Here is a 27,309-nt window from a genome sequence, read left to right as displayed (position 1 = left end):
TGGTAGCCTGCAACAAAATTATATGAGCCAATGTGGCATATACCCTCAGTAGGAGTTGGATTTTGACTCCTGGAACCCTGGTGGGAATTCCTGGTGTGAAGATGGAAATCCAAATTTACTCCTATTGGTCACTCTGTGTATCAGAAACTAGAAAGAATAAAGGCTTTAAAAATGACATTTGGTGAGAACCAAGTCTGTGGGCTCTCTGAGCCTCCTGTACACTTTTCCACTTGGACTTTATTTGCAGTCCCCGAGGAACCACAGAGAACAGGATCCAGAAGGCCCTGTGAGTTTGAGTCCATTGTCTGGCACTGCCCAATTCTTGGGTAGATGCAAAGAGAGGCCACTAACATTTGGCTAGCAAATTCAGGGACTACAGAAAAGACCTGGGATAGGAGAGGAAAGCCTGAAGTGTTGGGACCTGAGCATCCATCAGTATCTAGGATGTGTGGTTGTCACTGTTACCAGGGGGGTGGTCTCAAATGAGAGTGATCCTAGGTTCTTGGTATCTTGAACTAAGATCTGAACAAACAGAAGCACAGCTTTATTGAAGTGAAATGCACAGAGTGAAGTGGGAATACACTCCATGACGTAAGAGTGGGCCTGAGCAAAAGAGCTCCAAATCCCTGAGGAATGGCATCTGCACAAGGTAGCGCTGGTGTGGGTTGAGAGGAGAGTCGCAGGGTCTCTCACATAAGAAATTCGTTGTGAAGGCTGGGCAGTTTTGAGTGGAAGGTCTTTGAACTGCAGACTTATGTGCATAATGCATGTTTTATACATAATGCATAAGCAAAAACCTTAATTGGGCTTTTCACAAAAGATCCTCCAAGGACAGCCAGGTGGAGCGCTGAGCGTGTCCCTCCCTCTGAGAGGAGTTATGCTTTGCTGGAAAGAATCTTGGGCGTCAGGATGTGGCATTCATTCTGACGATAACATTGAATGGTAATTTTATCAGAGCCATAGGGTGGTCTTGGGATGATTTTCAAGGGGTCTTGGGGTCCTCTTTTGGGAGAGCAACCTGGGAAACTATAGACCCTATATTATCTGCCTGCTTCAACTCTACCAGAGCACAGCATTAACCTTGACCCTGGAGATACTCAGAGAAGAAGTGTCATCAGACGCATGCCCGGAGGTTTGGGGGTGGGGTCACTAAGTAGCAAAAGGATGAAAATCCAGACTGTACTCTTCTGGATAAGGAAGTGAAGCAGTGAGTTACATGCCATCTCTCACCTACCAAATTTGCACCAATTTTCCCCAAACCTCTGACATCAGAAATGCTTGGGGTGGCAGAGGGGGACAGAGAGGCACTGCCCAGCAGAAGGAGGGTATCTGGACTGTGTGCCTGGATGGAGATGCAGCAATTAGACCTCGGTGCTTGGCCTGGCATTCAGTTAGCTGAGTTCTTGCAGAAACCCAAAGCAACTGCAGCCATTCTTAATAAGGAAAGTGAATTAGAGCACAAAAATGGTTCAGGCATTTTGGACATATTAAAAGTTCAGCTGAGAGATGTCTGCTTCCTTTAAATTTTTTATTATTAGAAAGGTGAGATAGAGAGGTTACAGTTTCATAAGTTGGGTAATGAGTACATTTCTTTTTTATAATTCACCCCTTCCCTCTCCCAGTTTTTCCCTCCCATCTCCACCCACAAATTGTACATTTCATTTTCAAGGTAGTGTCCAGTGAGTACCACGGCTGCATTTGTTCACCCTTTGTCCCTCCATTTCTGTATCTCCCCTACACTCCCAAAAACATACAAATAAACAGGACATAAGGGGAAAAAATAGCGACAAAGAAAAAAAACCTGTTTCCATTTTCTGGAGTTCATTTTGATAAATTTTTTTTTATGACCAGATGAACGTAGGCATTGTGCCTTTGGTTCCTCTCGTAAAGAATATCCTCCTTTGTCTCACTGTATATGGATGCCTAGAGTCCTGTCCACTTATCCTGTCTCAGTGTATTTTAGATCTAGCTTCCTCATATGAGAGGAAATATCATTTGTCTCTCTGAGCTTGGTTTACCTCACTTAACATGATTTGTTAGAGGTGTATCACTTCCCTATGAAGGACATAAACTTACTCTTCCTCGTGTCTGTGTAAAAATTCCATTGTGTATAGGTACCACGTGTTCTGGATCCATTCATCTATTGTAGGCTATCTGGGCTGTTTCCATATTGTGGTTATTGTGAATAGTGCAACAAAGAACATGGATGTGCAAGTGTCTAGGGCATGCGGGCTTGCATGATTCAGGGGAGATGCCCAGGAGGGGTATGGCTGGGTCCTAGGGAAGATCTATGTTTAGGTTTTTGAGGAACCTCCAGACTGCTGTCCAGAGTGGTTGTACTAGTTTACATTACCAACAACAGTGCAATAGGGTTCCTTTTTCCCTACATCCCTGCCAACATCTGTTCAAATTCACAATGTTGGCCAATCTAACCGGGGTGAGATGGAATCTCAGAGCTGTTTTGATTTGCATTACCTTTATGGCCAGGTATGATAAGCATTTCCTTATTTGTCTCTTTGCCTTTCCTACCTCTTCTAAGAAACTTAGGCCCCATGGTTTCCCTTATTTGCAATAACTAGTATGTGTCTGAGTCAAGCAGAAAAGGTCAGATAAGTTGATGTTAGGGAAATGAACCCTAAGATATATATTCAAATGTTTTTTTTTCTTTCAGGTGATTGTTTCTAACACATTTTTTTTGGGGGGAGGGGGGTGGTCTGGTCGTTGGGCCTGAACTCTGGGCCTGGGCGCTGTCCCTCAGCTCTTCAGCTCAAGGCGAGCGCTCTACCACTTGAGCCAAAGCACCACTTCCGGCTTTTTTTCTTTTTGCTTATGTGGTGCTGAGGAATTGAACCCAGGGCCTCATGCATGTAAGGCAAGTGCTCTACCACTGAGCCACCTTCCCAGCCCCTCTAACACATTTATAAGATTATTTCTTTGTTGCTTTGTATGTCCCTCCCCCACGGTATAACCCCTGCTTTCACTGTATTTGAGGTTGGTGTAATTTGTGGAGGAGAAGGGAAAAAACAAATCGTTTAAATAGGGATACAGGTGGATCCATTGCAACAATGAGATATACAAGTCTTTATGTTGAAAACGAACTTTACAACTTTAGTGGGAGGGGGGGAAGGAGGGTTGGGTTGGAGGAGTGGGGGAGGATGGGAAGGGGAAACAAAGGAGGAGGCTACAATGCTTGATAAGAAATGTACTCATTATCTTGCCCATGTAATTGTAACCCCTCTGTACAGTATTTTCACAATAAAAAAAAATAAAATAGAAAAAAAAGAAGTGTTTCCTTACTTAGCTCCTTTATGATTGGTTTATTAGTTTGGGATGGATTCATTTCTTGAGCTCCTTGTGTGATTTTGATATTAGGCCTTGTTGTATGTATTGCTGGTAAAGGTCTCCCAGTCTATTGGTCGTCTTTCTAGTTGAGTAACTATGTCCTTTGCTGTGTATATGTCCTTTTCATTGTATATCTTTAGCTCCCTTATCAAATATCAGATAACTAAGTGCATGGATTTAGTTCTGGGTCTTCTATTGTGTTCCATTGATCATCAGGTCTATTTTTGTGCCAATACCGAGCTGTTTTCGTTATTATAGCTGTGTAATAGAGCTTGAGGTCTGGGATTGGGATTCCACCTGCATTGGTTTTGGGGTTTTTGGGTTTTTTTTTGCCTAAAATTGCTTTTGCTATTCAAGGTCTTTTATTGTCCCTTGTGAAATTCTGGATTATTTTCTCTCTCTCTCAGTAAAGAACATCATTGGGATTTTGATGGGTATTGCTAGATTATTTTTGGCAGTATAGCCATTTTCACAATGTTAATTCTGCCTATTCATGAACATGGAAGTTCTTTCCATTTCCTGATGTCATCTTTGATTGCTATCCGTGTCTTTTTTTTTTTTTTTTGGGTCCGGTCATGGGGCCTGAACTCTGGGCCTGGGCGCTGTCCCTCAGCTCTTCAGCTCAAGGCTAGCACTCTACCACTTGAGCCACAGTGCCACTTCCGGCTTTTTTCTTTTTGCTTATGTGGTGCTGAGGAATCGAACCCAGGGCCTCGAGCATGCAAGGCAAGCGCTCTACCACTGAGCCACCTTCCCAGCCCCATGCTATCCGTGTCTTTTTAATAGTTTTTGTTTAAAGGTCTTTTACTTCCTTGGTTAGGTTTTCCTGAGGCTTTTGAAAATGGGGTTATTTTCTTGATTTTTGTCTTTGCTTGTACATTGTTGGAATGCAGTAATGCTACTGATTTTTGTGGGTTAATTTTTTATCTTGATACTTTGTAAAAGTTATTGATCAGAGCTAGGAGCTTGATGATGGAGTCTTTGATGTCCTTTAGATAAGATCATGTCATCTGTAAATAAAGATAGCTTGACTTCTGTTTTCTTTATGTGAATCCATTATATATCTTTTTCTTGCCTTATTGCTCTGGATAGGAATTCCAGAACTATATTGAGGAGTGGGGAGAGTGGACATCCTTGTCTTTTTTTCTAAAATGGTTCTAATTTTTTACTATTCAATATGATGTTGACTGTTGGTCTGATATACATAGCCTTAATTATTTTGAGGCATGTTCCCTCTATTCCTAGCTTCTCCAGAGCTTTTAATGTGAATGGGTGTTGGATTTTGTCAACGGTGTTTTCTTCATCTATTGAAATGACTATGTGCTTCTTGTCTTTAGCTCTGTTAATGTGATGTATTACATTTATTGATTTATGTATGTTAAAACAGACTTTCATCTCTGGGATAAAACCCACATGATCATAATTTTAATTGCTTGCTGAATTCTGTTGCTTAGTATCTTATCAAAGGGCTTTGCTTTGTTCATCAGAGAGCTTGGTGTATAGTTCTCTTTCTTCATTGGATCCCTATCTGGTTTTGGGATGAGTGTGATGAGTTTGGAATTGATCTTTGTCTTCCTATTTCACATAAAAGTTTGAGGCATGCTGTGTTAGTTTAACTTTAACTGTTGTAAAATTCAGCCATGAATCTATTGGGACCTGAGCTGTTCCCTGTTGAAAGGCTCCTGACTCATTCAGTTATCTTCATGGTTCAGCTTAGGCAGTGTGTATGTATCAAGGAACCTATCCATTTCTACTAGATGTTTCCATCTTACCTGAGTTTAGGTTTTGAAAGAATTCCTTCATAATCTTTTGGATTCCTGGGATGTTTGTTGTAATGTTTTCTTTGGAATCTCTAATCTCATTGATTTGAGTCTCTTCTGTTCATCATCAATTTAGCTAGTGGTCTGTCAATTTTATTGATTTTTTTCAAAGAACCAGCTTTTTGTTGAGTTGATTTTATATATAGTTATTTTATGAATTTCATTGATTTCTGCCCCAACTGTTGCTGTCTGTCTAGTAATTTTTGGATTGGTTTGTTTCTGGTTTTTCTAGCGCTTTAGTTGCTTCTTGCGTTGTTTGTGTTTTCTTTATAAGCATGCTTAGAGCTATGAACTTGCTTCTCAGCACTGCTTTTGCAGTATCCCAGATGTTCCTGTATGAGGTGTTTTCATTTTCACTGATTTGTAAGGAATTTCTGATTTCCTCCTTTATTTCTTGTGACCCATGTGTCATTCAGAAGTATGTTGTTCAGCCTTCATGTGTTTGAGTGTTTTCTGCAATGTGTTTTGTTGTTGAGAACCAGTTTGTAGCTTCCCTTTAAAAAAAAAAAAAAAAACACCTCAAAGCGGAATAATTCTGTGTGGCAAAGTATGCTTAGAAACTAAGCCCATGTAAACAAATGCTAATCTTGCCAGGTGCAACTGCATATTTTTGGTAAACAGAGAATGGCAAGAAATTCTATCCAGCCAAATACAAGGAAGTAGATCTTTTAATTATAGATTCGTAGATCTTTTAATTATAGATTCTCCTACAGGTGTCTTATAAACAAAGCCTTTTTGTGAAAGATATGCTCAGTGGAGAGTTGGAGAAATACAAGGGTTCATGTGAAAAGAACTTAAATAAGTGAGATATCATACCTGTGCGTTTTGTCTCAAATTAACCCTATCAAATTATCTCACTTCAGCAGGTTTGCTGATTTCCCTGTTTTCAGTTATATTCTGCAATTTTCCCTTTTAGCAAAAACAAAAAACAAAAAAACTTTGCTAATCAATTAAAAGAGCCATTCTATTGTTTTAAATCCTGTTGACATTTTATATAAAGTCTTTGAGAATTATGTGTTTTCCTATTTGTATTTAACATATGTTAGTGATGCCCTAGAGTTCTTTATTAATAAGAACTTTGTTTTATGGACATTTTGTTTGTTTTATTGTAATATTTTCCAGTTTTCAATGTATATGTCTTCTTTTAAAAAAAATCATATTTCAAAAAGTTCAAAGTTAACCAGGTACCAGTGGCTCATGCCTGTAATCCTAGCTACTCAGGAGGCTGAGATCTGAGGATGATGATTTGAAGCCAAGCCTAGGCAGGAAAGTCTATGAGGCTCTTATCTCCAATAAACTACTCACAAAAAGCTTGAAGTGGTGATGTAGCTCAGGGGTAGAGCACTAGCCTTGAGCCCAGAGAGGCTCAGAGACCGAGACCAGGCCCTGAGTTTAAGCCCCAGGATGGGGAAAAAAATTCAATGTTTTGTGTAATCATATTTCCTTTATGATTAAACTTAGGGTTATATACTTATAAATGTTTACTACATTAATCTCAGTTAATTCACTCATAATTTCTTTTGGTTCCTGTTTATTTACTTATGATCCGCTTGTTCCTGGTTAGCCAGTTCTCTCAAGACCATTTATTTAATGATATATTATTACCTTCATTTCATCTGAAATCCTGATTTTCATCATATGCTATATTTTCATACTCCATATTAGACATTGGGATTTTTTTAGAGTTTAAAGTTTCTGTCCTTGTTACCTTATCACAAGTCAAGAGCTTTGTTGTAGTTGACTTGACCTGTGTGTGGGAGGAATTAAATAGATAAGGACATCGTTTACCAGGACTCCTATTTGAGTTACTAGAGCTGTGTGCAATTGATATTTAATTTTATTTAGAACATAACACCATAACTTCTTTTCCTTCCTTCCTCCTTCCCTTTCTCTTTTCTTTTCTTCTTTCTTTCCTTCTCTTTCTTTCTTTCTTTCTTTCCTTCCCTCTCTCTCCCTCTCTCTCTCTCTCTCTGTCTTTTTTCCTTCCTTTCTTCCTTTCTTCCTCTATTCCTCTCTTTCTCCCCCTCCCTTTTAGTGGAACTAGGCATTGAATTCTAGGCCATTCTACCACTGAAGTTATGCTTCAACCTTTTTTGTTTATCTTTTCAGATAGAATCTCCTGCTTGCTTTCTGGGAGTCCCCTCCAACCACCATGCAGCTTGGCACTACAGGTATGAGCTGCCCAGGGCCTGGATGTAAATGAAGTCTTAAATTCATCACAAAACATATGGATATGATTTCCCTTGGTGCTGCTTTTCCTTTTCACACATGCACCTCCTCACGCAGATACACACACACACACACACACACACACACACACACACACACACACACACACACACACGAAGAAAGAAACTGTTCTAATTAGTTCTGATACTTACAGGGGACAATGAACTTTGAATAGAAGTTTGTGCTGGATTCACTTGGAAACAAGGTGTAACTCCCATTTGGAGATAGCTTTGTATGTTTCCGAGTCTATAGATAACTTGATCTCTAACTTTTAAACGTTTTCCAAAAAAAAACAGAAGATGGGGAGGCAAAGAGTGACATTGTTCAAAATGTACTCTTTACCTCACTTATGCAACTGTAAAATCTCTGTATAATACATTTTTAAAAATTTTCTCCTGAAAATATTGCAATCCCAGAATAGTTTCTCTTATGCAAATTGCTTCCCAATTTTTAAAGTCCATTCTATTCTAATATTTAGAAAGAATTACACAAATGTAGGATTCTTAGGACCACAAATAGATATTCATTCTCTCATTAACATCTTTACTCACTATATCAGGCTTATTAACTCAAGGCAGTTGACCTCTAAACATCAAAAACAATTTCTCTAGTCACTTTCAATTACCTTCTGACCATTGTATTTCTTAGCCCTGTGCCTTTGGGTATAGAACACCCCAATCTGCTAGTTTACGAAACATAAACACCTCACACAGCATCCTCTCATGTGACCACAATCAACAGAAGCTGTCTTCACCCACAGTGGAGATACGTGTATTACTTATTTTTCCCATGCCACAACACCGCTATTGCTTCATATGCTACAATGTTTAAGTAAATACTAGCATGGTGGCTAAAATCCCAGCCATTAGAGGGAAATCAACTGTGAATGACTTTAAATATAAATGAGTTGAAAGAATTAGAACCCTCGAGCACACTTCCAATTTCACAAATACCCTTTTTAAAGATCCTTCTCAGCATTTGAAGTTTAAAGCAGCAAAATCATTTTCCTCAGCATAGTTAAAAATGCCCAAGGAGTTAGACATATCTTTATCATAGTTAAAAATGCCTATATTATTTTTTTATAAATCAGGTGATGAGTTCCATTCCTATTTCATGCTGAATCCATATGTCTTCCATCTTAGAAATACCCATCACAAAGTCAGTATTCATTTAGCTCTTATGTCGTAGCAGTTTATAGAACAGAAGGAAGAGAACTAAATACCTCTGCTACTTTTGAGATGCTTTTCACCGTGATTAGCAAAAGCATAAACTCCTCCCACTGCTGCGGTGTGGGCGCTGCTTTTCCCTCCCTTCTCTTTCCACCAAGGAATAATTAGGAAAATAGCCTTGACGTATAAATTTACCATTTGTTCAGAAGAGCTTGCCTCACAGATACACAGCTCGAAGAACTCCGCTCAGACTGAAGTCTCACAACAGTAAGTGAGCACTTTTTCATTGAAAGAATACTTTTCTAACCACCAGTTTGTCATTGAAAGAAGGAATGGAACAGATAGAGGAGAACTGAAATAAAGTATAATTTATTGAAAGAAATCATAGTTTTGATGGGGGGAAATAAGCACTGCGAAGTATGAAACTGAGTTGTGATACTAATGCAGCTTGAGCAACAGAGAAGAGGAACGATCTCAAGGAACAAAAATCATGCTATATACAAAAAGAAAACCCTGGTAGCACTGAATTGTAAATGTTTAAGAAGACACTCTTTCCTTTCTTAAAAGCATTGTAATCTTGTTTATGGTGTCTTATACTATAAAAACAATAATTAGAGAAGCTTCAGTTTTTAAGATGTGTAGAAAGAACTGTTTTCCTTGCTAAAAAACTCAGTTCCTAAGTCTGTTGTTGATAGCGAATAAATTCCTTTCCAATGCTTGAACATGAACTTGTAGTTGAGTGGAGAGGATCTTGTAATCGCACATCACAGTAGTGCCGATTTTACCTTCATAATAAAATATCCAATGCTATTATGCCGGAAACATGTCTTCTCCATTTATGGGGAGTTCTGTATTCTTTGTTGTGACATCTTAAAAACACACAAATCTTTGCATTGAGCAAAAGATCTCTATGAAATCCATGACTGTTTACTGAATGGGTATTTTCAAATGTTCTCTGTTAATTACAGTGTCTTTCGGTGTGAACCCATGGGGGATTGCCTTTCTGATTTTGACCCTCCGTAGTAATTTGTGAGTTGCAGGAGCTCAATCTAGAAAGTGAGATGAACGCCTGATTGAGGGAATTTTGGCCACTAAGAAATTAAAGGACAGCCAGAGTGGTGTGGGCCTACTAGCTAGCTACCGGTCAGGTAGAGATGAGAAGGATTGAAGTGTGAGGAGAGCCGTGGAGACCACCATTCATCAGTGAGCTGGTGGCACACATACAGCTTAAAGAGTTTCATTTCATTTCTTTACTGCATTAATCTGTAAGATGATGTCAGACACAAAACAAAAGAGGATTGCAGTCTGAGGCCAAGCCGGTAAAAACCGTAAGATCCTATCCAAAAAGATAATAATAATTAAAGCTAGCAGAGCTGGGGGTGCAAAGCCAAGGGAAGGAATAAAAGAAAGAATTTAGGAAGTTAGGAAAGAAGGGAAGGAGGGAGGGAGGCAGGCAGGAAGGAAGGGATGAGGTAGGAGGGAGGAAAGAAGGAAAGATGGAGGAAGGGAGGAAGGGGAGGGAAAGCGAGAGAAACAAAAATGAATGGAGTTAGGCATGGTGGCCATGTCTGAAACGCCAGCATGGAAAGCTGATTCAAGCTGATCCATTTACCTGGTTAAAAGAGTTTCAGCTTTCTGTCTGTGTCTGGTTCTTCATCTTTCATCTGGGCATTTATTTTCCAAGGTTTTCCTTATAAACCTGAATTACTCTGATTCCCCCCCCCCCTCATCCATTCTTTACACGATTTGTGAGAAAAGAGTTTATCTACTTAACCCTAGGATTGTTACCCTGGGATTTATAGTATCTCTTCAACAGCTGTTTAGAAAGTCCCTACTTTGCTGGGAGCCTGGCCCATGGCAGGTATTCTATATGCGGTGGGACCTTTGACCACCTCCGAACTTCATGCGTCCCACAGGGGCTGGAGATGTTATAAGTCAAAGGAAACACAGCTGAAGGTCAAACTGGAACTTCCAGAGGTGCCTTAAAGGAAGAGTTGAGAGTAGATTGAGTGTGCATAAGGGAAGGATTTAGCCCAGTGGAGCTGGGTTCGTCCTTCTAGAATTATGTCTTTAACACTGTCCTGTCCATCCCAAGTACTCCCGGCTTTATCCATCGTGTTCCCTCCTCCTCCTTCCTTCCAGAGAGAGCAGTGGAAGTCCCCATAGCGTTGAATACACGTAGCAATGTAAGCTTATTGGTAGGTAGGCTCAGATGCTACAAGGCAAATACTGAGTGTGTGTTTTCCAGTTCCTAAGCAGGTGGGGAATTGCACTGCTCTGAAGATGTTGGTGCTGAACTGTTCCTCCAAGCTACTGATACTGGAAAAGATGTTGAGGAGTCATTTTCCGGAGTCACTCAAGGTCATATACAACTTAGAGTTTCATTTCAGTTCACGATGTCAGACTTGTGGCTGTTTTTCCTTCTCCTCTTTCTCTCTTTTTTTTCCTTTCTTTTTCTGTTACATGATAAGACATACTTATTAGGTATAGTTTCCCAGCCTACTTCTGGCAAAGAATGATTCAACACCTTGTGGGGTAAGATCCAGAATTTTTTTTTTTTACAATTACTCTAGAGGACTCCTAAGAAAAATGTAGTTAATGGTGGGCTATATTATTTCTCAGGTAAATTCAAGTTATACAATATTCTAAATGATAGAAGAGTATAGATTGGATAATATTGAAGTTTCAAACATAGCCTACATGAAAATGGAGCTAAAATTTATTGGTTGTAATAAGCATTTTCAGTGTCTCTGTTGTTCATCAACTCTGACCTGAAATCTGGGCTAAGATAACTTGATACTACTGCAAAAGATGTCATTAATCAAAGATTACAATAAATGTCACACTAAGCCAAGAGCCAGTGGCTCATGCCTGTATCGTAGCTTCTCAGTCAGATGAGACCTGCAGGATCAAAGCTAGCCCCAGTGGAAATGTCTGTGCAGCCCTGTCTCCAACTAACCAACAAGAAGCCTGACCAGAGGTAGGAACCCAGCTGTAAGCAGGAACAGTAGGGTAAGAGTGAGAGGCTTGGGTTCAAACTCTGGTATTAGCACAAAAATTAAAATGAAAATGGAAGACTGTAATTGCTATATGCAGTGTCGTTGCTTTTGAGAGCTGCTTTTTGAGCAAATACATGAGCCCGACATTTGGTGCTCTAATGTGAGTAGAATTCAAGTCATTCATGAAAAAGTAATGAATCAGATTGAGGTCAGAGCACTGCACTTTCAACATCTAAATAATCCATATTTATTGAAATTAAAATCTGAACAAATAGAATTCCAGAGTCCTCCATCATAGATACTTTGCTGATTAAATTTTGTCATCTTGCCTTAAGGCGCATGCTTAAACTATAAGTGGTAGGGAGCATCAGAGTAATGATATGGGATTATATGGCCACAGGAAAAAAAAAATATGAAATGAACCATCTGCCCAAATTGTTTCCCTCTGAATGCTGAGACTGGGTGAAGGAATGGAATTAGATATCAGGCTTTGTAAACCTTACTACTCAGGAGGCTGAAATCTGAGGACTGAGGTTCAAACCCACTCCTGGTTGGAAAATTCATGCTACTTCTATCTCCAGTTAATCATCCAAGAGCCTAAAGTGGAGATGTAGCTCAAGTAGAGTAATTGCCTTGAGCAAAAAAACTCTAAGACCAGGCCTTGAATTCAAGACACACACACACACACACACACACACACACACACACACACACACACACACACACACACACAATGTCAGCTTTCCTTTCTTTTGATAATATGTCTATAAGTCTGGCTAATGTCTAGAGATAACTGAAAAGCCTTCAGTGATCTGCACATGGTCACAAAAGTTGTTAGAGAATATAAAACTTAATTTAAAAATCCTGTTTTGTTCCCCTCCCTTGCAGTTTAGAGAAGCATATTTTACAACCTTAGCTTAGTCGGGTTTATTTATTATTGTTATTTGGCCATAGTTGGGCTTGACCTCAGGGTTTATGGTCTAGGTAGGCAGGTAGCACACAGTCACCCCCCAGCCCTCTAGCTTAGAGTTTAAGTGTCTAAATTGCCTTCCAAATTTCCTCCACACTTGAACTGCTGTTTTGCACAGCAATGTCGTTTCCTTCTAGACACTCCCACAATGACTACTAGTTCCTGTTGGAAGAGTTTGTTTGTACCAATGCCAAACCCGTCAGTTGGTTCCAAATGTTACCCAGACAAACTATTTTGTTTTCAGGATCTGGGTATTAAAAGGCTTTTCCCTTTCAAACTTCTGAACCTCCTAAAATCACATTTAGGCTATGTTTTGAATAAGAATGTACGATATCCTCATGGGATACAAATTCAATCCACGTAATTTTGTAGAATTTAATGATTAACAGAATCAGCATGGCCCTTCTAGGTTCCTTTTGTTCTTGGATTTGCTCCTAGTTTAATTCTGGTTACACATGAACACAAACCACACTCAATTTGGAAAGACACTTGCTATGAGTGTTTGAATGAGTTCCCAGATTGGGTGGAACAGAGGAAAGTATATAATGTTCTAGTGGAGGAAAGGTGAGTTATTTCAGTGAGTTGAGTTACTGATAAAGAAGGTAAGTAAAACTAGTCTCAATGTCAGTAAAATCTTAATTTCTTCATTGAGGTCTAACACATCCTATCAAATGCACATAATACAATTTTGCAGCTCAGTGGATTTTTACAAAGCAAATACCTGTGTGACCTCCATTCTGGTGAGGAAAAGAACCTTACTTCAGAGGCCGCTTCTCCCTTCAATGGATACCTTTCCCTGCCTGCTAACAGATGCCACTGTCCTGATTTCCAAAGTTATAGTTGCCTCTTCTGAATGTAATCCAGATTGAATGACACAATCAACATCTGTTCTGGAATCCACTTCTTCTGTACAACTTTTTAGTGAGATTCATAGAGTTCCCCATACCCCTGATCTATTGGTTTCATTGCTGTTTTGGTATGTGTAAAATCAATATATCACAATTCATTCATTCATTTGTTCCACTGTGAATGGACACCAAGGTTGTTTTCAGTTCTCATTTATTATGAAAAATGCTATCAGTATTTGCCTGCAAGTCAGCTAACTGTATTGCTACCACAGCTTACCCATCTCTTCAAGCACATTTATTTATTTGAATACTTGTTTGTTTGTTTATTTATTTATTTTGTACTGGTCCTGGGGTTTGAACTCAGGGCCTGGTCATTGTCCCTGAACTTCTTTTGCTTAAGGCTAGCACTCCACCACTTCCAGCTTTTCTAGTGGTTAAGTGAGGACAAGAGTCTCATGGACTTTCCTGCCTAGGCTAGCTTTGGACCATGATCCTCAAATCTCAGCCTCCTGAGTAGCTAGGATTATAGGTGTGAGCCACCAGTACCTGGCAAAGAACACATACATTTTAAGACAGATATTTTCCTCAGGAGAGAAAAACATTGAGAGCTCTTATACTAGAGAATTTGTATATTACTCCAGTATTGTTCAGCCACCAGGATTCCCATTGGTCTTTTCAGGATTGTGGGTATGACAATGAATGAGACATAAACATAGACCTCAGGGACAGTGTATACCGCCTTACACCCCAAATCTAAAACTCAAGTTTTAATTTTTAGTTTGGGTTTTTCTTATTCCTGGATGATGTTTAGCTATCATCAAGCACTGGAGGAGTCATTATATTTTACAAAGTGTTTGTGGGAACTAAAGTTCAAAAGCAGCTGAATTGTCTGAGGAGCTTTTAAAATATACATGAACCCCAAACCTATACATTGGCTGTAGATTCATCCAGCAAATATTTATTGCTGACCTATGTGTATCACACCTACTAAGCTTATCAATTTAGTTCCTCTCACTGCTGTGTGATTAAAGGGAGGGTTTTTATCCAGAAGAAGCCCATGTGTACATTGTATATACATGCATGTGAATATGTGTATGTGAATATATGTATTTTCCCTCTTGTGGCCCTGAATACATAGTAGAGCAAGAAAGCGGAAACGCTTCCTGCTGCCCAGCTGCACCGTCCCACAGATGCACCGTCCCACAGATGCACCGTCCCACAGATGCACCGTGGAGTGACTGACTTGTGTCTCTGGCTCAGGTTTACGGAGCAGTGATGAACATCAATCGTGGAAATCCCTTTCAAAAGGAAGTCATATTGGACTCATGGCCAGACTTCAAAGCTGTCATCACCCGGCGACAGAGAGAGGTACAATTTTGAAAGGCAGCCAAATAAAAGCAATAATAGGCATCACACAGGAAGAGACAGATTAGGTGAAGAGAATCACATAGCTGAAGTCGTCACACCCATTATCTCCTCCACAGGGTATAGAGGAGATAATTTCACCATTGAAGTGTGACTTGAATGGCTTCAGGGCATCAGGCACGTAGAAGACCCCTAGTTCAAAGAGTTTCCTTTTCTGGATGGATGGAGCACATGTGGCTGATGTGTACACTGAAGGGTGGGCCCTGAGCAATGTTTCCATCTCACTGATGACTTCACTAATGTGGGTAAATGTGGGAGAAGAGACCACGCTTACCTCCAGTCTGCCTCTGACACCACAGAGATGCTCCAGCTATCAAAGAGGGCGGCCCTTTACACGAGTGGACTCTTAGAACTGGACAGGACAGAGCCACTGAACTTTTACCTTTCCATTTTATTATGTTATTTTGCTTATAGTATTTTATATTTTACGCAATTCAGAGACTTGTACAATGACCACTGAGCTATACCCCAGCCATCCCCTTCCCCCTGGTTTTTCTTTTTGAGATGAGATCTTGATATATTGTCCATGCTGGCTTGAACTCCTGGCTTCCTGGATTTCTCTTTCCGCTTCCCAGCAGCTCCCTGAGCTGAGACTTTAGGTACATACTACCACTTTTGATTCCTTTTTATTTATAAATAAAAATCCTAGAAAAAAATATGAAATATCTTAAAATCTTCCTAATGTCTTTTTAAGAGTCGATCAAGCAAAGGTCACAACATTCTTCTCTCATCATTGTTTTTAAATGGCTGATTTTGTTGATGGAGAATTAGCTAGACATGCCCAACTGATGCCTTCTGATCTTTCTGGAATGTGTTTCGTCCACAGGATATGTTTAAGTTTTTTGACTCTCTCTGCTGTCCTAGGCTGAGACAGATAACCTTGACCACTACACCAATGCCTATGCTGTGTTCTATACGGATGCCAAGGCTTACCAACAGCTATTGGAAGAACATGGTGTTATTAACTGGGACCAAGTTTTTCAAATACAAGGTGAGGTCATCCCCCCATTTATATTTGTATCTCATGAGAGGGAAGACAACAAGCCATTATAGATGGAATGGAGATGCAGTGGCAGTTTCCAGATGATTAAATTCGTCAGACTGGAAAGAAATGAATAAACGGAGCTTTGGAGAGGTAGAAAGTGGTCATGTCATCAACTCTTGGAAAACAGAGACCAGCGTCAGGCCTGGTGAGTAGTGCCTGTCATCCCAGCAGCTTAGGAGGCAGAGGCAGGAGGGTAGTGAGTTGAAGACCACCCTAGGCAGTGACTGAAACCCTGTATCAAAGCCAAAACTTCAAATGAAAGAGCTGGGACACTGGTTAGAGGGTGAGAGCACTTGCCTAGCATGTTCACAGTTCAAACCCTAGGGCCACAGGAGCAACAAGCAAAACAGAAACAACCATGCCACGCCACTTTGCACATCGCTGTGCAACAGTACGCATAACAGTGCTTTATATACAAGTGTTGAGTAAGGATGACAAACAATAACTACGTTCAGTAAGTGGGACGTAGGTAGGTTAATTTTGGATAGATGTCACCTTGAGTTTATTTCTCGAATACCACACAGGTGATTTTTGTAACAGGCTGGAAGAGAAACTAAACCTGGTCTTCCATGCAGAACCAGTCTAAATCCCTGCGCTTCTATCTCAATGGCTCCATCATAGACTTTTAAAGCTACGGGTGGGCTCCCTTACTTTAAGCACTTGGAGATTGGTCTGAAATTCCAAATGTGATAGCTCCAGTAGAAACGTCCTTCAGTTTGACAAGTTATGACAATAGACCCATCTTGGGAATTGGAAAATCCCACAAAAAACACTTGAGAATGAGATGAAGAAAACCTGTGGTGATTTATAAATACATGTAATAGTGTTAGGGTAACACCTGCTGGTATTGACGATCATCAGCATGGAACAAATGTGCAGAAAATTTCCGTTTTCAAATAAAATGCCTACTTTTTTATGTTGGTCTATGTACAGGGCTGCAGAGTGAGCTCTGTGATATTTCCAAGTCTGTTGCCAGTTCGAAGCAGTTGGATGTAAAGCTGACCTCCTTCAAGGCTGTTCATTTTTCTCCTGTTTCCTCTCTGCCAGACACCAGTTTCCTGTATGTAAACCAGTTTCTGCGTTCTGGGCAGGATTTACTGTTATGGAATGACCCTATAACAATATCCAGAGAGCTTGGTACAATTACATAATATTAGGCATTGGGAAATTGAGCCACTGAACCTAAACATGTGTGTTTATGTGTGTATGTATATAGCTATGCATATATAAGCATGCATGCATGTGTGTATGTGCATGCATGTACTTGTATGTGTGTATACTTATATGCATATATTTTGAGCTTTTAAGTGTAAGGCACTACAAGTTAAAAACATTCCCTTATCCCTTGCTGTGTCCTATAAAGTAGAACTACTTTTGATGCAGATCTTTAAATTATAAAGTCAAAAACATATTCCCCAAAACTCCACCTGCAGGAAGCAATCTTTAAAAACATATGTTGGTTTGTATCTACATTTCTTTGAATGCTTTGTCATACCTGAAACCTCTGAGCCTTTATTTCTTTTCAATGATCAGAATGATGAAAATGTTGTATAGGTATGTATGATATCGTGATGAAACTCCTCGAAACAATTAGCATGCATTTTAACAAAAATTGACACTAGAAAGTTGGAACATGTCTTGTTTGGCCGTAGCTACAAGTAGGAGAGGGTGCCGAGGGTGGAGGGAGAGGAAGGACAAATATAGTCAAAGTACTTTATATTCTGTGCAAAGAACCAAGCAAGGTGGAGCTGGTTTGGGAAGGAGAAGGAGGGAGAACAAGAGAGAGAGAGAGATTGCATTAATAGATCAACACAATAAAAGGAACCCCCCTTTCAACATGAGCAACTAATTGATAGTAGTAAAAAGTGATTTAGGGTAGAATGTCTTCTTCATATGTTTTGGGTGAGAATGAACCATGTTAGTTCTGTGGTTAATGTTGAAGAAATTGCTGCACACAGAATAAACCTAAAGAATAATCGATGCCATAGTTCATAAGAAAGCACCTGGCCTTTCATTGCTGTCTCATTTAGGAAACCTTCAAACATACATGCAAGTTGAGAGAATGGTACAGAGGACCTCCTAGAACTGCACTGATAATATGGTTTAATCCATAGACCTACATAATCTTTGCGCATCTCAGCTTATTTTGATCAGAGTAATCAATATCCTTAAATGTTGAAATCTCCTGAGATGTGTCCTTAAAAGATAAGCATTCTTACAATGATGTAAAGAAAGTCCCTGTTCTCTTTGTGCTCTGGTAACCACTATGTCAACTCTCTTTTATCACATCAGTGTTGTCAGCTGCTACAAACAAATGAGGTTCTGTGGCTCATATCTTTCTGTTCTTAGCTTCTTTCATTTAATACAGTAACTTCCAGCTCCATCTATGTTGTTGTGAACACTATGCTTTAATCCATTCTTGAGGCCGAGCAGTTATCCATTATGGATCTCTGACAGTTTCTGTAGCCATCTATCAGTTGACAGACACTTAGATTGATTCCATTCTCTCCCCTGTGGTCAGCAGAGCTGCAGAGAAGATGGAGGTGGAGAGGCCTCTTCTGCCTATAGATTTCACTTCCTTTGCCTGTATGTCCAGAAGAAGGACTTCCGGATCATAGCAGAGTGTTGTTTGTGGGTTTTCGAGGGACCTCCCCTTTAGTTTCCATAGCAGCTGTGTTTATTTGCGTCCTCCTGATTGTGCAAGGGCTTGTTGTTCCCATTGTCCCCAACTGCATGGGCTATCTTTTGACTTTTTGCTAATAGTGGTTCTTCTTACAGTCAGGTGATAACTGGATTTGAATTTTTCATGCTTGGTGATGTGAGCATTTTTCATATACTTATAGGTCATTTGTAGGTTTATGTAGGTCTATAGCCCATTTTTAAACTGGGTTGGTTGGGGGGGTTGTTAATGGATTATTTTTTCTAGCTTCTTCTATTTGGGATATTCAACCCCTTGCAAGTATTTCTTTCCCATTCAATAGGTTATTTCATTATTCTTTTACTTGTTTATCTTGCTGTGCAAAAGTGTTTTAGTTTTGTGTAATCTCATTTGTGTGTTTTGGGTTTTGGGTTTCTCCTGTGTTTTTGGTCTTGTTAAAAACTCATTGACTGTTCCAATGTCATGGAGGATTTTGCCTATCTTTCCTTCTACTGGTGATGTTTGGTTTCTAATTCCAAACACATTTCCCAAATTTGTGGACTATATTCCAAATACTCTGCACACAAATGTCAGGTTAGAGTTACGGCTAACATGGCCATGTTGTATCTAACATAAACTATTCCTAACACATTTTCTCCAAGCGTTTTTGTGTATAATATTTCTGCCTGAGGCTTTTTTTTGCACTTGCTTTGAAGTTCATTTTCAAATTGGATTGAACATCCTAAGCCAGACTTTTCCCTCGTTAGTGGACAGCTTCCTGGCCCAATGCCAAAGTGGACAAAGCACTGAGAATGTGACCTAACACTTTACAACTACTAAGGAAAACAAAAACACAATGCCATACTTTATAAAAGTAACAGAGCCAGGTGCTTGTGGCTCACACCTGTCATCCTAGCTACTCAGGAGACTGAGATCTAAGGATCATGGTTCAAAGCCAACCTAGGCAGCAAAGTCTGTGAGATTCATATCTCCAATTAACCACCAAAATACCAGAGCTAGAGCTGTGGCTCAAGCTGTAGATTCTAGTCTTGATCAGAAAAATCAGAGCCCAGGACCAGAAAGAAAAAGTAATAGATCTAAAAAATCAGTCTCTAACTGTTGATTGTGAATGGTTTTATGATATTGATAACTCAAGGAGGGAAGCCGATTTCAAAGCATGACCAGCCTTACACTTGCATGCAGTTCTTAGAAGCAACACTAGTCTGTGAGGCCCTGAGTTCAAGCCCCAGTACTGCAGTATTGGCACCAAGAGAGAGACAGAGAGACTGAAAAAACTGTCAGATACATAAAAATTATATCAGTTGCTTTACCTTGATGTCAGAGATTTCAATAGTAAATTACTAAATTAGAACGAATATAGTAAAGACTAATGGCCTATAAAAACTGACCAGAAAAAAATCCAGATTATTAAATCTACAGAAAAGCAGTCTGCGGAAAGGGCTGGAACTGCTAATGATTCCACAATATGTTCACACACCTGGCATAGCAAACAACTTGTTTTGTTTCTGGTTATGGATCTCTAAAGGCAGAAGTATTCTAAATGCTAAAATTCTTATTCTACTGAGAAAAATATTAGGGCTCCAAAAGAAAAATCTGAGCTTGTTTAAATCCTGAGAGGAGGTTTCAACAGACACGAGACAAAAGAATTAATTCTGAAGATTTTTTTTTTAAAAATTTAAATTAAAAGATAGTATTAATGAAACATTAAATAAGTGAGCTTTAGTAGAGTTTGAAGCAAAGAAAGCTCAAGAATCTGGAGACATGGTTCCAAGGTCTGAGTTCAGACCCACTACTGCCAGGAAGACGCATGAATCTGGCAGCATTCAAAACCCGAAAATATTCAGAGAACTCCATTTCTCAGAGTGGCATGAAGTTTGTTTTGTTTTTGTTTTTTTGTTGTTTGTGGGGCCTGAACTCTGAGCCTGGGCGCTGTCCCTCAGCTCTTCAGCTCAAGGCTAGCGCTATACCACTTGAGCATCACTTTGGGCTTTTTCTGCTTATTTGGTGCTGAGGAATCGAACCCAGGGCCTCATGCATGCAAGGCAAGCGCTCTACCACTGAGCCACCTTCCCAACCCCTAGCAAGAAGTTTTTATAGGCCAGATACAGGCACAAACTAGAGATGTCACCTGATTGGCCACAGCTAGTCATCTACCTTCTTTGGGAAAGATTCCAGTCACTTGGCTGCTCCTGACTGGCTGGAGTTCAAGCATCTGTTAGATTCCTAAATTAGTATATAAATCACCCCAGCTCAGGTTAGGTTGCAGTTCATGTCCTAGAGACTGAAGGAATGGAGTCAATGGCAGGCCAAACTTAGTTTGGTTTCAAAGAGAAACACTTTCCTTAATATCTGTTCTGTGGGCAGGAATGAGTAAGCGTAAACTTATAGGGCAAGACTTGAGTTTGCTTATGAGTCTCTTGTCTTATCCGAAGGAAACCCTAGGAGTCCCTTGTCCCGCAGGAAGCTCTGGCTGCTAACTTCTCGAATACTCCAGGCATCCTCTCAGGAAGGGGTTCCCAGGGGGTGTCAGGAAAGATGTGAGCTCATCCTTTTCCTCACGTTGCTTTTCTTGTAGAATGGTGTCTCCCCCGCGACTCACCTACCTGAGTGTTTCTGACGCAGATCTCCTCAACCGGACTTGGTCTCGGGGTGGCAATGAACAGTGTCTCCGATACATTGCCCGGCTCATCTCCTGCTTCCCCAGTGCCTGTGTGCGCGATGACAAGGGAAAGCCCGTGTCCTGGGGCATCACAGACCAGTTTGCCACCATGTGCCATGGGTACACTCTGCCTGACCACCGCAGGAAAGGCTACAGCAGGCTGGTGGCGCTCACACTGGCCAGGAAGCTGCAGAGCCGGGGGTTTCCTTCCCAGGGAAACGTCCTGGATGACAACACAGCCTCTATAAACCTGCTGAAGAGCGTCAATGCTCACTTCCTGCCCTGCCGTTTTCATAGGCTTATCCTTACCCCTGCACCTTCTTCCCGTCAAGCTCTCCTTTAGCCCAGGGAAACCCCAGGAAGTTCCTAACTTTCCCTGCACACACACACACACACACACACAGACACACACACCCCAGTGAGGTAAAGATTATATCTGGACTCAGGAAGCGCAGTTGCAAGTGCTGTGGAAAAGGGCCTGGAAGAGACTGGCAGGGAAAAGTCATTCCTCTGTCAGATTCCAGCTGTAAGTAACTTGAGGGGTAAAAGGGTCTCCCCCATTAGGACCCGCTGAAGAGAAAGAACTTCCAAGGCCAGCAGTTCTTGGCTTAGTGGTAGCAGTGATTTAATTCAGGACCTAAACTGGGCGCCAGCAGCTCACCCCTATAATCCTAGCTACTTGGGGCTTGGATTTAGGATCATGGTTTAAAGTCAGCCTAGGCAGGAAAGTTTATAGAACTCGCATCTCCAGTTAACCAGCAAAACAAACACCAGAAGTGGAGGTATGGTTCAGGTGGTAGAGCAAAAAGCCTCATGAGAGTGCAAGGCACTGGGTTCAAGCCAAGAACTGGCGTGCATACACACAATAGGTGCCCGCATGCGGCTGTATGAGTGATATGTGGGCTGTGACCCACGTTCTACCGGCTCACCCCGCTGCTGGGTCTCCACAGAGCTGTGCCACATGCCTGCTGCTGCGCAACTCCCCTGTCCCCCGCTGCTGGGTCTCAGCCTCTTTGCAAGAGCTCTGTACAGCGGCTGCTTTCTTCCCCTGCTTTCTTCTTACTGGCTCTCCGTTTCTACCTGTGACCGTGGGTTATAGCCATCCCAGGAAATGTTCAAATGTAGCGGTTCTCACACGTCGGTGTGATGAACAATCGGAACTATCTGGAGGGCTGGTTGCTACACAACTCCTCCCCCACAGTTTCTGGGTGAGCTCATACAGGTCAGGGCCTTGGAACTTGCATTTTCAACGAGTTACCACTTCTCAGTTGCCTTGGGTGGTTAAAATTATAGGTGTTTTAAGGCTATAAGCAAATTTCAACGTAGAACTCTATCTTCACCCATAACCTATTTCAGCCCTATAATGTGTTTCTTTTTCCCTAAAAAAAAAAGACTGAGATTAACATACAGGTGTGAGGGCAGGTATAAAATGTCATATGAACATATACATAATGTGTGTGTAAATATATATGTAAACTGGTAATTCATATAATCGTTGCATACTTACAGTGTGAGGGCAGGAGGATTGCAAATTCCAGACCAGCCTGTTTATGCTATGCACACACATATGTATATTTGTGTACGTATGTGTATCACAAAAAATGCATTTCCTATATACCCTATACATATCCTAGAATCCTGATAATCTAACAAATCTTGCTACTTAGGAGAGACTTATTCCTGAGCCAGGAATAACAACCAGTGCTGGAGGCAGAGACACAACTCCGTAATTTTGATTCCAGTCTTCTCTTCATTATTGTATTGTTGCTGAAAATAAAATTCAAATGCCTGATAGTTAAAGTAACGTTTCATTGCTCTCTACCCTTGTCATCATGGAAGTGATGGTTCCAGTTCTCTAGGTCCGGAAATAGTGTCCCCTATTTACAGACATAGAGGCAATGGTTGGACTCGTCTAGACTGGGTACACTTGACTTTGCCCTAGAGAAATTATTGCTTGCTTATTATTCTTATAGCAGTTACAAAAGCTTGACCAAAAAGATCAGAGGAAACTCTAAGTTTTAGTGCTTGTTCTAAGGAAAGGAAAAGACTGGCTGATGTAGACCACATTGGAATAAAAACAAGACTCCTTGAGGGTGACTCTGTGTTTAGATCCTTCTCAGGCCAGGGTTACCTGGAAACGTGTCCTTGGTAGCATCAAGAAACTCATGAGACAGTGTGGCCTCACTACTGCCCCAGGGAAGCTCATTACATCCAGCACAGCTTGCTCCTGCCTCAGACACGGTCATATTATGATAGCCTTGTTTTCTTCCTAATGGTAATTTGCCTACCCCTTACTGAGCATTTAACTATGTACTAATTGTGTCAAATATCCGCCGTGCATAATTTAGTCCTTGTGATGGATAAAGTGCTCACTATTATGGCAGTCCTGGGTTAGTGATAGCGTGATTCATCAGTTATGCAGGCTTTTATTAAATTAAATGGCTAAGTCATGACCATAACCCTTAGTATGTTGAGGCCAAAACAAACAGTATAACTGCACTGTCCTACCAGGAATGATATTACTTGGCCTTTTAGGCAGCTCGGAACCTTTGAAAGTAGATACTCCTTTATCACGTTGCTTTCTGAATTGCACCTCTACCCCAACAATGGACCTCAGATTCTGAAAATCCCTGTTTCCAAGTTCCACTTTCCACCTAATGTTCTCACTTTTCTTTTCTAGATAACCGTGTTGGATAGAATTTCTCATGTTTGAACTTTGTTTCAATCCCTTTAAAGAATATGCTCAGAAATGTTGGGAGCAAAGAAAGAGAACAATGAGAAAGATATAGATAGATAGATAGATAGATAGATAGATAGATAGATAGATAGATAGGTCTTCTATCTATCTTTCTTTTTTTATTAAGAGAGAAGGGGAATGAGAAGAGGAGAGAAGGGAAGGTAATCCCTTTGCTTATACTTATCCTGTCCTTGTGTCTTACATGAAGAATAGGATGAAAGAGAAAGGAGCCATCCCCTGTCCGTCCTGTGTTCCCCTCCCTCCCACCATAATGCTGATGTTTAATAAGCTTCCAGTCCCATTCTGATTTTCTTCAATCTTGAGTCAGACTTGCTTCTGTTTATTAAATATTTTTATTATAGAGTTGATATAAGTTGGGTAACAAGTACATTTCTTTCTGGACAATGTCAATCCTTTCTTCATTCTCTCCCAGGTTTTCCCTCCTGCCCCTGCCCACAAGTTGTATAGTTCACTTTCTGCATAGTGTCTAGTGAGTACCACTGCTGAGTCTTGTTTCTTAAAGGTGCTTTTATATCAGTGCTCTTTATTTATTCTCTTGCTAATCTGCTCTAATCCATGTAAAACTTTTTCTACAAATAAACCTATATATTTCAAAGGAAAAATGTACTTTAATTTACATATATATATATATAGTCAAGAGGGGTTTCAGTTACATAAGTAAGGTAATGAGTACATTTCTTGTCAACCTTGTTACCCCTTCTCTCAATTTTCTCATACTTTCCCTCCCCCCACCCCAACTCCAAGTTGTAGACAGTGTTTCCACCATGTACACAAGACAATATGTTGGAAATGGAAATTATCTGTACTTTAATTCTTAAACACTGACAAAAGGCCTTGCTTATTACAGGACTTCTCAAGGGCTTGATTAATACCTTGCAGTTACTACAGTAAATGCTTTATGTTAGCCTTCAGTTCTAAATTATATCCCAACAGAGGAAGGCATTGAATTGATTCTAGTTGCTCCATTATGATTCTTACTTTGTTTTGAACTTTGTTTCCAGAAAAATTTTAAAAGTAGTTGCATCTTGAGCTACAGTGTAGAACTCTTATCTCAAGTGACCTAAGAAGTTTTGTTGCACATTGTAAGCAGTAAATAAAAATACTTTGCTATTTTTGATTGGGAGACACTCATATTACGTAAAATTAATGTCCTTCTGAATTTGATTGAAATATTCTCATTGGAATTTTGTCAATATTATGCAAGTCATTTTTGTATGTATCTATTAGGTTTATTGTGACCGTCAATCAGGAATATATCCATTATGTTTGCAGATATTTCAGATTTTTTGTGTAATGAAATATCAGAAATGCTTTTAAAACTTTTCAATATTTTAATTAACTTAAAATTTTGATTCTATCAGCCTTTGACTTTTATATTTACATTGCTTTTATTTTGAAATTTCAATACAAAAAGAAGATTGGAGTCTTGTCCACAGTCTCACAGCTTGCATAGAGCAGAGGTGGGAATTAAATTTAGGAAGTTATCACCTACACTCTTAAATGCTGCACTACATTACAGTATGAAATAAGGAAGAGGCGACTTGCTTAGTGAAATGGGGATGTAGAAAATGTGAAAATGGCATGGAGTTCTTAGTTCAAGGTTGAAACAGAAGAAAAAGAGCCCGTGCTCAGGGTCAGCTAATGGCCAATCCAAACTACTACGAATTCTCCTGAGTCTTGCCAGTGAGGAGTGAATCATGAAGCACACATAAGAAGGAAAGAGGATTTCAACTTTTCAGCTCCTTTCATTTGATGAACATTCCAGATAAACTTGTTTGAAAAATCGCTAAAGGGCAGACAGTGTTTTCCACTCACTCTGCTTTGCTGCTACAAAGCGGCACATACCTGGAGAGTGAAGTCACCGCAGATACAAACTATTATTGAGGACCTCTGTGGTCGTCAGTGCTTTAAACTGATCCCTGAGCGTGAGCCTGGGCCTGGAGGTTATGTAATGAGGCCACAGGAAGATAATTTGACTTGCTGCTTAATTTTATTATTACAACCTAATCAGGATTGGATTGTGACATCTATTTTTCTGGTCTCAGTGACTGATTCATTAAAAATACTTAATAAATATTAACATGTAGTTAATCAAAGCTGAAAAGATCTACTGTGCTGGCTTTAGGAAGGGGTATATTTGTTTCGGCTCAGGATAAAGTCTGAAGAACATGGGCCCTTTATTCTCACCTTAAACCCTGATCTTTACAGGTGATGCAATTTCCTGTTTAGTAAGCTGCTTATTCATATTCAGACAGCCTGGTCTTCAATCAGCCTTAGACAGAAATGGATGATGGTGAATAACGCGTCGTCAATAACACTCAATTCAAAATTTTCATTTAAATGTCTAGTCCTCTTACTGTTCAGTGCTCATGTGAGTCATCCTTTGCAGTAACTGGGAATTTCCTGTTCTTTGTCTTTTTACCTGGGGTTCCCAAAGGTCTCCCAAATTACTTTACAGAAAAAACGGCCACCTTCCATACATATAAATTAGTCTAATGTCATGGGCAAATTTAAGCCTCTTTTGTTTTCTCTCATGAATATATCTTTATATATACATGTATATATCTAAATACCAATATATGTGTATTGGTAGTTAAGAAATCAAAATCAAGGATAACAAATTCTAAGAGAAAAAAGCTACCACAATTTTCATTTTATCTCAGGACATGGGGGCCCAATACATGGTTGGAAATTTATAGACTAGCCACACTTCCCATTCTTCCTCTTCCCTGCCCCCCAAATTGATAAACTACCCTTAGCTCCTACTTAAGCCTTCCAGTCCACTTCATCCAAAAGCATCCTTTGGATCCTCCGTTCTAAAACACCATGGACTTAAAAAAATATTTCCTGGGGTTTGTTGGGGCTACAGGAAGAGTTAGTTCACTGGAATTCAGCAACAAGCCTGGGAACTAAGTAGGGCCAGTAATGCGCTATCATTTATACCTCAAAGATGGAAGAGAACAGGTCTGGAAACATCCTGAGACTTGCCCAAAGGCATGTTTTCCTTTTTGAATTGAGGACTCGGCAGAACACAAGAACCTCAAGAGTCAAGAATATATGATCTCTCCTTTAAGAATCTTGCAACCTTAGAGGTTTCTTCATAATTTTATGTACACAGTGCAACCTCATACTACTGTCAAATCTGCACTTTATTCACTTACCCGGTTCCGTTAGCTCATTTATGTGTGCAGGTATATGTTTGTATGTTTGTATGTATGTATGTATGTACGTATGTGTGCATGCGTGTGTGTGTGTGCCCTGAGGTTTAATTTAGGAGCTCTGCACCTTGAGCCATGTTTCCATGGCTCCAGACATTCTGACGTCATCTGATTTCAGACAGGGTCCATGCTTTCTCCAGGGCCACCTCAGGCTGGAAGCCTGCAACT

At 40.2% G+C, this 27,309-nt stretch overlaps 1 protein-coding gene across 1 annotated transcript; it reads left to right on the top strand.

Annotated features, from left to right (window-relative positions):
• The first annotated feature begins 10,106 nt into the window (after positions 1-10,106).
• Positions 10,107-21,893, top strand: Glyatl3 (glycine-N-acyltransferase like 3). The gene is made up of 5 exons (XM_042671791.1): positions 10,107-10,921; positions 14,638-14,745; positions 15,667-15,793; positions 16,781-16,907; positions 21,082-21,893. Exons 1-5 carry the CDS (start codon positions 10,844-10,846, stop codon positions 21,506-21,508), a joined length of 867 nt encoding a protein of 288 aa, XP_042527725.1. The 5' UTR covers positions 10,107-10,843; the 3' UTR covers positions 21,509-21,893.
• Positions 21,894-27,309: the final 5,416 nt, after the last annotated feature.

Source organism: Dipodomys spectabilis, unplaced genomic scaffold (genome assembly GCF_019054845.1).
Source record: "Dipodomys spectabilis isolate Male_0828 unplaced genomic scaffold, ASM1905484v1 ptg000669l, whole genome shotgun sequence".
Taxonomy (NCBI): domain Eukaryota; kingdom Metazoa; phylum Chordata; class Mammalia; order Rodentia; family Heteromyidae; genus Dipodomys; species Dipodomys spectabilis.
Note: the sequence above shows the minus strand (reverse complement) of the source record. Positions and strands in the feature narration are given on the sequence as shown.